This window comes from Callorhinus ursinus, unplaced genomic scaffold (assembly GCF_003265705.2).
Source record: "Callorhinus ursinus isolate GAN/ISIS: 27379988/994484 unplaced genomic scaffold, GSC_fseal_2.0 scaffold22, whole genome shotgun sequence".
NCBI classification, from domain to species: domain Eukaryota; kingdom Metazoa; phylum Chordata; class Mammalia; order Carnivora; family Otariidae; genus Callorhinus; species Callorhinus ursinus.
This window is the reverse complement of record NW_027397084.1, coordinates 1787623-1798326: the sequence shown is the minus strand read 5'-3', so window position 1 is coordinate 1798326 and position 10704 is coordinate 1787623. Positions and strand designations below refer to the sequence as shown.

Here is a 10704-nt window from a genome sequence, read left to right as displayed (position 1 = left end):
CATGGGGCTCGATTCCAGGACCCTAGGATCACAACCTGGGCCGAAGGCAGACGCTTAACGACTGTGCCACCCAGGCGCCCCTAGTTTTAAAAAATTTTTTAAAAAAGATTCTATTTGGGGCGCCTGGGTGGCTCAGTCGTTAAGCGTCTGCCTTCGGCTCAGGTCATGGTCCCAGGGTCCTGGGATCGAGCCCCGCATCGGGCTCCCTGCTCGGCGGGAAGCCTGCTTCTCCCTCTCCCACTCTCTCTGCTTGCGTTCACTCTCTCGCTGTGTCTCCCTCTCTGTCAAATAAATAAATAAAATCTTAAAAAAAAAAAGATTCTATTTATTAGAGAGAGAGAGAGAGAGAGAGAGAGAGAGAACACAAGCAGGGAGAGCGCCAGAGGCAGAGGGAGAAGCAGACTCCCCCGCTGAGCAGAGAGCCCGACCCAGGACCCCGGGATCAGGACCTGAGCCAAAGGCAGTCGCTTAACCCACTGAGCCACCCAGGTGCCCCCCAGGAGATTACTTTAGAAAGAAAAGAAGGGGCGCCTGGGTGGCTCAGTGGGTTAAGCATGTGCCTTGGGCTTTGGCTCAGGTCATGACCCAGAGTCCCTGGATGGAGGCCCCCTTGGGGCTTCCTGCTCAGCGGGGAGTCTTCTTGTCCCTCTCCCTTTGCCCCTCCCCCTGCTCGTGCTCTTTCTCTTTTTCGTGCACTCTCTCTTATAAATAAATAATCTTAAAAAGAAGAAAAGAGTTTTGTACTTGGTGCCTATGCATGTGTGCCAAATTGGATCTTTTTGCCTGCATCAGCGTGTCCGCATGCACGGCCTGTTCTGCGCAAGCCTTCCAGTTCCTTCTAGAGCATTGCACGTTACAGACTCTGGTGCGGGCTGTTTGCAGTGTTTGTGAAGCTTTTCTGCGTGAAGCTGGTCGTGGTTCTCAAGTGCTCCCCCCTTTCTGGGCCGGCTTGGTATGCTCTACGAACCCCCCTTCATTCCCTCCGACGGTGGTTGCACCCACCCCACCCGGAAGCGTTTACTCTGCACGCGGGTCAGGCTGAGGGGCCCGGTATGGAGCGGCCCGGCGGTCGGAGCTGCTCGGGCCCGGGCCCCACGCCCACGCACGCAGCCCCCGCCTCGGTGAGCCTGGCGCAGCTCCTGCAGCTGGTCCAGCAGGGCCGGGAGCTCCCGGGCGTGGAGAAGCGCCACATCGCGGCGACCCACGGCGAACCCACGGCGTCCCGGCTCCCGCCGAGGCCCAAGCCCTGGGAGGCCGCGGGCTCGGCAGAGGCCCCCGCGCCGCCGCCCTAGACCCGGGGCCCCAGATGCCGCCGACCCTCGGGTACCGGTAGAAGAACCGCGTGGAGGGGCCCTGCGCGGCGAAGGCAGGAACTGCGCCTTCCTGATGGCACGGAGTGGGTTCCTGAGGCTCGAGGTCCTTTGCCTCTTAGACCTGGAAAGCGTGACTGTGTCCTGCATCAACTCGGACCCCGGATACTGGCCACCGTCATTCATCTTTTGTGCATTTGCCCCGACGGGTCTCAGCTGGACTTAAGCCTCCTGGGAGCGTCGTCAGGGTTGTCTTGTATCCGTATTTCTGGACCCACAGTCCTCATTAAAAAAATGTTTCAGTCCTTATAGAGATTTGATAAATCTTATCCTTTACTGAGATTCATAGATGTGTTTTCGTTTTCAAAATACTGCTGAAGACACACTAACGGGGTCCAACCCACTGGGAACAATTGCGTTAGTAATGTATGAGAACGTCAGTGTTTATCTCCCCGGTTCAGCTTATTCTGGTGGTTGTGGAAATGAATTTGGGATCCAGGTGGTGTTGATTTTAGCCATTCTCCAGATCAGCAGCTAATAATACAAGGTTTGATGATTACACTGGGCCCCAGAATGACTTGAGTCACACTAAGCCAGTAAAATCCCAAAGCATTGAAGAAGCCAACAACAAAATCCCTGGGAACTGGTTGGGTCAGGCTTTAAGTTTTGGAACAGAGGAAAAGCTCCTACAACCACTTTGTTTGTCTCTTTATTTTTTTAAAGATTTTATTTATTTACTTAATTGACAGAGAGAGCGAGCGTGAGGGGGAACACAAGCAGGGGAGTGGGAGAGGGAGAAGCAGGTTTCCGGCCGAGCAGGGAGCCCGATGTGGGGCTCGATCCCAGGACCCTGGGATCATGACCTGGGCCGAAGGCAGTCGCTTAACAACTGAGCCACCCAGGCGCCCCTTAAGTTTGTCTCTTTAAATAGGCCACGTGGCTCACTGCCCCTGCTCTTGCTTCCTGAAACTGAGGTTTCTGTTTGCCACATACATATGGTAAGTGTTGACAGGAATATACATTGATGGCCATGAACAATTCACATAAATACACATCTACAGATCATACGATAAGGACTCATTTTTCCCAGAAACGGTAAGTCCACAACTTGTTTAGGGAATGGTACATCATAGTACACGATACAGCAGAACATTCATTTTTATAACTTACTTATTTCCATTAAATTCTAAGTTAAAAATTGTTCTTTTGCTTAATCCTTTGAACAACTGTGTTCAGTGAGGCACACAGGTTAGCCTAGAAAGCCCCATTCTGCAGGCAAGAATGGAAACATTATTCCTGTATTTAGTGTAAAACAGCTCTACAATAGAAACCCTGGGCTTAGTTAGGCATTCAAAATGATACGTCATTTTCAAGTAATTTGATTTCACAATGCCTTAAAGTTTAAGTGTAAGCTCTAACATCTATTCCTGGCAGGTTAACTCTTAAGCCAACCAACCTAATTAATTACCTCACAACCTGGCACATTTTAAGGCATTGTTCTACTTCTAACTCAACCTCACAGCTATGTTTGAGGGCCCCATGAGCCAGAAGTGCTGCAAAGCTGATCTTAAGGGACCAGGGCACACAACGGTTAAGCATGTTTTCAAGTCTTAACCTGTACCTGGCACATCCTCACCAACTACTCAGATGGCAACTGAGGCAACATAGTGACAGGAGCAGAGGAAGGCCCACCTAGGAGGGGAACACAGACGATAAACACAAGCAGGATCAGATCCCTTTTTAGGTCTCAGGTCCCTGGAAGCCCCAGTGTTGGTCTAACATTGTTTCCAGGGGGGTAGACAGCACTACTTGCGGGAGATAGACGATGCGAGGACAGGGTCCAATTAAGCCTTCGTGGAGCCTAAAAAGACCTGAGAGTACTAATTTCATCCATGCCAAACCAAGAAAATCCCAACCTGAAGCCCAGCAGAAATAAATGGTGGGCATTTCCCAGATGGTACAGGGGGCTCAGGAATCTACCGCTCTGTTCCTAACGGGAAACATCCAATTGGCTCCAAGGGAAAAAGCTATCTTGGTAAACTTTGGTCTTCCAAAGGATAAGGGACCAGAGGAGACTAACAAGGTCAGGGCCCAGGTGACCAATGCAGGTAGTGCAGGACTTCCTCACATAAGGTGCATGGGTCCCTAAGAAAAGCCTATGAACACAGAAACTTCCAAGCAAAAATCTGAGTGTATTTTCCTGGGAAAAAGGTCCTTCCCTTCTCACAGACCCAAGAGTAAGTTAAGATCTCGAGCTAAAGAAAAGGACTAAGCCAATCACAGGCTACACTAAGGAAGCCACCAGATACACATCAGCGCCAGCCAAGTCTGAGAACTTGCAAAGCTGTCACTGAAGAGTGAGAACATGGACTCAGTAGAGACAATTGAGCACTGTTTTCGTACTCTTCTTTGTAATTATATTTCAAGTTCCTTCCAAAACAAGGCCCCAGGAACCCCCAGGTTCAAGTACGTCCTTGAGCTTGGTCCACTGCTGTCTTGTATTCATGCTTGGGTATTCGTTCACCAACTTTAAATCCCAAGATAGACGATGTGACACAGCAGGACTCCCTCTTCTGTGGCAGGAGTCCCCCGCTGACTTCAGAGGTGGTAGGGGCAGCCAATGTGGAAAACACACTGGAACTTTCCCTTGGAACTGGGCTGTGATGACAAGTGCTTGCCAGGAGCATCATCCTCTTTTCCTTGACCCTCTCTCTAGTTTCTGAAGATACAACAGAAAATAATCTTTGAAGATACCGGTAACCATTCCAAAAGACAAAACACATGCCACCAATGCGCTGTGCTTTCAGATATTCTGAGAAAGAAAAACTTCATTAATAGAAGTTTAATGAGGGGCGCCTGGGTGGCTCAGTCGTTAAGCGTCTGCCTTCGGCTCAGGTCATGATCCCAGTGTCCTGGGATCAAGCCCCATGTCGGGCTCCTCAGCGGGAGCCTGCTTCCCCTCTCTCACTCCCCCTGCTTGTGTTCCCTCTCTCGCTGTGTCTCTGTCAAATAAATAAATAAAATCTTAAAAACAAACAAACAAACAGAAGTTTAAGGAAAGGTGGCACTTCAGAGTAATAATAAGCAATTTCAAAAAGTTAAGATACTTTCAACAAAATAGATGGTTTAGATCTTCACGTCCTTTTTGAAATTGGTTTTTAACATTTTCTCCTCATTTCAAGGTAAATGACCACAGCACTAAGGATTTTTTTGCCACTCAACATTTTCTAGCCTGTAATTGTTGGAATACACATAGCCCCATGTCCTAACCAGGCATTCACTGTCCTAAGCACATTTCTGTTAGACCTGTAGCTACCCGTCTCTCCTCTCCCCCCAATGCCAGAGCTACTCTCAGATACTGATAAATGCAAAAAGAATGGCAAGGCATGGCCCATCAAAAGTCAGCCCAAGGGCAGTTTCCAGCCTCACCTGGGTTTAATTCAGCTGCCGAATGAGCTGATTGATGCGTTCACCTCGATAGCCAGGTAAGCCCACCTCCTTGAGGAAACCCACTCTATTCTTGGTAGCATGACGGGCCACTGAGAGATGGAAAGGACGTAAGAACGCAGAGATCTCCTGGAAATTCTTCCCCGGAAAGGCGATTTCATGAATGAGGTCTTCCAAGCAAATAACACCATACTTCCCTGGGAAACGTAAGAGTATAGATTCCTTCATTCAACATTTGGCCCAGTATAAACTATGAGGCTCTTACATGCCAGAGCTGGGCACTCTGGTAGGTTCTTGGGACCCCAAGAAGAAGAATACGACCTAGATCCCATATCAAGACCACCAGAGATCCTTGCTTTCTGCCCCAACTGACCCCTAAGGGGCAACACTCACCCAGGTGCTCCTCAATCACTGTGTTGTCCGTCAAAGGGATGGTTTTATTCTTGACCTTGGCTTGTCCACGTTTCAAGATGAGTTCCCGGACAGACTTCAGATTTGGAAATCTATGTGAGACCGAATGAGGTACAGCCTTATCAGCCCCTGGCACACTGCATGACACTGGCCACTCAGTCCTGCAGCCTGCCCGAGGAGAGATTCTCCCACTACCCCTTCTTCCCACCAAGAAATCTCCTGCCAATCACACTGCAGCTGGGATGCTTGGAAGTACACAAGTGAAGAAGGGGGTAGAAAACCAGAGTGGCCCTATGTAATTAGAAATTAAAATGTATGGGCCGCCTGGGTGGCTCAGTTGGTTAAGCGACTGCCTTCGGCTCAGGTCATGATCCTGGAGTCCCGGGATCGAGTCCCATGTCGGGCTCCCTGCTCAGCGGGGAGTCTGCTTCTCCCTCTGACCCTCTTCCCTCTTGTGCTCTGTCTCTCATTCTCTCTCTCGCAAATAAATAAAATCTTAAAAAAAAAAAGAAATTAAAATGTATGGCTATAAACATTCACCATGCAAAAAAGAATTTTACTTTCCCAGGCAAAAATAAAACAAGGGCTGGTTTACAGTTCAGGACTCTGGCCTTATATGACCCTCTACCCAAGATGGTGCCAGAGGCTGAAATTAAATCCCAGCCTCTGCTGGGTTTTCACATTTGAAGGAACACTACTCTTACACAAGCACAGCCCCTAGCTCTGCTTCAAGACTCTGAGAATTAATTTCTCTTCTACCCCTTACTCAGCCTCAGCCTGCAAGTGAACGAGCCCTTCGGGGTACTGTCCATGGTACGTGAGCAGCAGGATGGATACCTCCTGCTCTACCTGCCCCGTGCTCCAAGGTCTTATGGCTGGCAGCTGATTTCTGGTGATTGTGGTCACAACAAAATGTTTCTTCAACACAGCAACACAAGCTCATTACCTTGGAGAATAGCACCCTGCGCATCCTAATGTTCTCACCATGCTCAAATACAATCGAATCTGAATCCACACACACACAAACCTTACTCACCCCCAGGTCACATAAGGTTCCACTACACGCAGCGTTTTTATGGTCTGGGGGGTCACTCTGAAAAAGACACCACTGAAAATCTTCTTCAGGCGAAGCCGTGCAATGGTCCTCTGCACCAGTGAACTCACCCCATTAATCCTGAAATGAACAGCAGAGGAAGTCAGGTTTTACTCACTTTATGTCAGTCCAGCAAGCACCTATGTAATGTTTGCCACTACAGGGCATCCAGAGAGCAAGACACAGACGATGTCAGATCAGGAAGTGGCAGCTATATATAAACAGATCACTCTCACACGATGTGGAGTAATGCTTGAGGGCTATAGGAACACAGAGATGGGCCCTGATTCTGTGTGTGGGGGTGGGGGGGGGGAGTGTGTGTGTGGGGCTGTGCATATCAAGCAAAAGAAGCTGGATTTGCTTCTGGGCAGTAAAAGCCCGAAAAAGATTTTAGGTAAAGGAGACACAATCGGCTTTCTGACAATCACTGAGAAGAGCATATAGGACAGATCTGAAAGCGTGCCACCAAAGGCACGGAAACCCAGTTAGGAAGCTAATGCGCTGGTCCAGGAAAGAAATTACGAGACGTGGTAGGAAGGTTAATGATGAGGGCTCAAAAATATCTAAAGCCCACAGGTTTCTGGTTTGGGTGACTGGCTACAGGAAATAGGGAGAGGCGGCTGTATATGCAGACAGACCGGGTAAAGTACAACTAATGAGGAAAAAACTTTATGAACTCTCTCCAGCACTGAATATGCTCCATCTACTTGACCTTGGTTCAGTTCCTAGACAGACTCCTTGAAGGGCACCCAGGTGCCTCAGCTGGTTAAGCGTCTGCCTTGGACTCAGGTCATGATCCCAGAGTCCTGAGATTGAGCCCCGTGTAGGGCTGTCTGCTCAGTGGGGAGCCTCTTTCTCCCTCTGCCCCTCTCCCCTGCTCATGCTGTCAAAGAAGTAAGTAAATAAAATCTTAAAAAAAGAAAACAAAAAAGACTCCTTGGTTCTTCCAATTCAGGACTTTCTGCATCTCTGCCTGGAAAGCCTTCCCCCAACACTCGTGAATTCCTTCCATGTGTACAGGTCTCAGCTTCCAGGTCCTCTTTAGAGAGTGTCCTGAAGCAGTATGGCCCCGGCAGTAGACGACCCTCATAGCACTGGGTAGATTTTCATGTCTGTCTGCCTAAGGTCAGTCCCCTTAACCTTAAAGATGAAAACTATGTTGTGGGGGCGCCTGGGTGGCTCAGTCGTTAAGCGTCTGCCTTCGGCTCAGGTCATGATCCCAGGTCCTGGGATCGAGCCCCACATCGGGCTCCCTGCTCGGCGGGAAGCCTGCTTCTCCCTCTCCCACTCCCCCTGCTTGTGTTCCCTCTCTCACTGTGCCTCTCTCTGTCAAATAAATAAATAAAATCTTAAAAAAAAAAAGAAAGAAAAAGAAAAAGAAAAAAGAAAACTATGTTGTGCTCAACCCTGAATTACCAGCACAACTTGCCTTAGTGGCTTAAAGCCTATTGTAGTTCATCTCCCTAGAAAGGGTCTAAAGCTGAATCAATAGTCTGCTCCAGCCTATGGAATCTGGTAAGCTCCCCACCTTTGGATGCGGACAACAAAGGCCAAGGAATGTTTATCTGGCACTTCTAGGCCACGAGGTTTCACTTCTAGTCGTCTGAGGCGCACCCTGTCACGTTGCTGCCGCCAGGAGTCATGTAGAAACCACTCCAGTCGCTTAAACTTGAGCTGTTTTCCTTTCTTCTGCTACAGAGAAGGCAGACCATCGTCACCATTTTGTGCCTCTATTTTTTATTTCTACAATAGTAATTCATTAGTCACTATCGACTGAGTGTATTTCCCACTGTGTTCCGGAAACAGAAGCACATCTTCTATATAAGGGAAAAATGAGACACCCAAGTAAAGGTGGAGTTGTGAAAACTCAGAAACTACTAGGAAAAGCCTCTGATGAATAAACAAGTTAGTTTACATGCTGTTAGTCAACATTTACCAACATGTTTATGGAACTTAACATTGGGTTAAGCATCACAAAGTACAGAATAAGCACGAGCTTTGTTTCATTTTCCTGACTCCAAAATATGTATTTTCCAAAAACGTTTAGCAAATAGCAAAAACTGTCTGGCATATTTAAAAAAAAAATATATATATATATATATTCTCCCAGGTACACAAGCATGTTTGGTCTATCAAATCACTTGCTATGAACCTAAATAAATAGTACAATCTCTACTCCACTTCCTTAACAAACTCCACTCCAGTATTTTACCTGCAGAAAGTGTTTTATAAACACCTGTTAAAGGAAGACATGAACCATATACCTGTTAGAATCTATGGGGAAAGGGCTGTCAATACCAAGTCTAGTTCTACACGTGTTAGATATAACTCACCAAATACACATTCTAATTCCCTTCTCTTGGCTCCCCATCATTACCTCCCTCTTGTCCAAAAGTGCCTGCTTTGCTTGAGTGGCTTTAAGGGCCTGATAAACCTTCCTCTTTTTCAGGAGATTTTCTGGAACCAATGGGATCTTTTTTCTTTGCCTGATAGAGAGAACTGCAATCAGCTATAATGTTTAAAAAACAAATCTCAATATATTTCTAAACCATCTCGGGCCTGAGAAACATCACTCTCTTCAAATTCCTAAAGACAGACATCCCTGAAACCTGTGGTTTCTGACTCCAGTCCTCAAAATGGACCCCTTAACATTCACTCTTTCCTAAAGCAGTAAAAAGTCATGAACCCCTTAGCCACTGGCCCTCGTATGCCTCCACGGAAGGTTTACTGCCACAGCCTTTTAAAGACACTAGCAGCTACGTGATTCTAGTAAAACTCCGTGGGGTTGGGACGGGTGCAGTCCCATCGGCAGGAGCAATACTTAAGTCAAGCTGAGTGAACCCAAGTCTGGCATTCTTCAGCCCGCCGCCAGAAACTCAACCCTCGCCGCTCGGGGTAACCCGAACTTGACTGCGGCTCCCTCCGTCTGACCGTCAGCCCGAACCCTACGACTGGCTCCTTCCTCCTCATCCCACCCTCTGTAACCTGGAGTCTTTTCTATTCTCTTCCTTCAGTCCACAAGTAGCCTATTTCCCGCCGCTGAGGAATATACATTGTGGATGGCACCAGATGCTCAAGACCCCACTCGAGAGAGTCAAAGCCCAATCACTCACTCTTCCTCCGCCATGTTTCCGAAGCTGCGGCTACTGCTCATGCGCAGGCCCACCACGTGGAGGAAGAGAGGCCCACTCTATCTTTACCTGACCATAGAGATGTGTCGTCTAGCTCCGGGTGTACTTCCCCAACAGCCAGCGCCCAGCGAGCTGCAGTGAACGGCTGCAGTCTCACTAGCACCGATTCCTGCCAAATGCTGCACAAAACGTTCTTCGCACCGCTTCCAAGCACTTTAGGGTCTGTGTGCTTCTCAAAATCCCGCCCTCTTCCTTTACGCAATATTCGTTTAACGCCGGTGGCGGGGCTTATAAAAACACTTCTCACGTTGCACCTACGACTTCCGGTGTGGAGGGCGCGCCACTCCTCCGGCTTCCCTTCCGCGGCGCGAGTCCGGGAAGGAAGAGTGGCTGGCGTGATTGGCTTTTCGCTGGTGGGGAGAGCTGGGGCCTCGACCTTGGCTCTCACGTGTGGGTGGAGGTGTTTGTGGAGGACTTCGGGTGGGAGAGAATGCAGCTTCGATTCCATCAGCACGGCTCGGTCAGTGGGTCCCGGAGCAAGTTATTTAACCCCTCTGTACCTTGGTTTGCTTTACCCCTAAAATGGACCTGCCCAATAGTGTTATGAGTTTTATGTGAAATATTTCGTATAAAGCACAATGTCTGACTGTAAGCAGGCAACACTATGTTAGTTATTAGTGCTGGATCGAAAAATAGAAATTGCCCCTCGCCATCTCAGAATCTTCCCTCATATAGCTCTCACCACCTGGAATTTGCTTCCTTTCCTGCTTCATAAAACAATGAAAAATAACTCATGTCCTGTCTTCTGGAAACCTCCAGTGCAGCGCTGTCTCCAGCACTAATACGCATAAGTAGTCACCTGAGGGTCTTGTTAAAAATGCAGATTTTCATTCAATGAGAGGTGGTGGGGGGGTTGATATTCCCCTTTTTTAGCATGCTTCAGAGTGATGCCATGCTTCAGGTCTATGGGTTGTACTTTAACAAGACTCTAGAGTAGTCTCTTTCCTTTCTTTGAATTCCTTCAACACGGTATTATTATATTTTCAACATTTTTTCATGATACTAGGAGGGCAGGGACCATGCCTGCCTCCCTCATGGCAGTTGCTAAAGGTCTAGCACAGGTTTCTCAATCGCAGTACTATTGGCTTTTCGGGGCCAGATAATTCTTTATTATGGGGGGCCGTCCTGTGCATCGTGGTATGTTGAGCATCATTCTAGGCTTCTACCAACTACATGCCAGTAGCACCCCCACCCCAGATGTGACAAAAATGTCTCCAGGCTTTGGATGTCTAGTGCCATATATACATAGCAC

The 10704-nt window shown here is 48.2% G+C and overlaps 2 protein-coding genes across 5 annotated transcripts; one reads left to right on the top strand and one right to left on the bottom strand.

Moving 5' to 3' along the window:
• The first annotated feature begins 1012 nt into the window (after positions 1-1012).
• Positions 1013-1619, top strand: PEX39 (peroxisomal biogenesis factor 39). Its single transcript, XM_025890536.2, has one exon. The coding sequence runs from the start codon at positions 1053-1055 to the stop codon at positions 1290-1292; it is 240 nt and encodes a 79-aa protein (XP_025746321.1). The 5' UTR covers positions 1013-1052; the 3' UTR covers positions 1293-1619.
• On the bottom strand, positions 1617-9667 carry RPL7L1 (ribosomal protein L7 like 1). 4 transcript variants are annotated; one of them, XM_073904990.1, is made up of 7 exons: positions 9375-9667; positions 8639-8747; positions 7790-7953; positions 6205-6342; positions 5151-5260; positions 4740-4954; positions 1617-1844 (listed from the first exon to the last, which is right to left on the bottom strand). In XM_073904990.1, the coding sequence occupies exons 1-6, from the start codon at positions 9413-9415 to the stop codon at positions 4746-4748; spliced, it is 771 nt and encodes a 256-aa protein (XP_073761091.1). In that variant the 5' UTR covers positions 9416-9667; the 3' UTR covers positions 1617-1844; positions 4740-4745. The 4 variants fall into 4 exon arrangements, with proteins under 4 accessions (XP_073761091.1, XP_025746318.1, XP_025746319.1 ...); XM_025890533.2 differs by lacking the exon at positions 1617-1844 and adding an exon at positions 2010-4029 and having other exon boundaries at positions 7790-7950; positions 9375-9665; XM_025890534.2 differs by lacking the exon at positions 1617-1844 and adding an exon at positions 2010-4029 and having other exon boundaries at positions 9375-9663.
• Positions 9668-10704: the final 1037 nt, after the last annotated feature.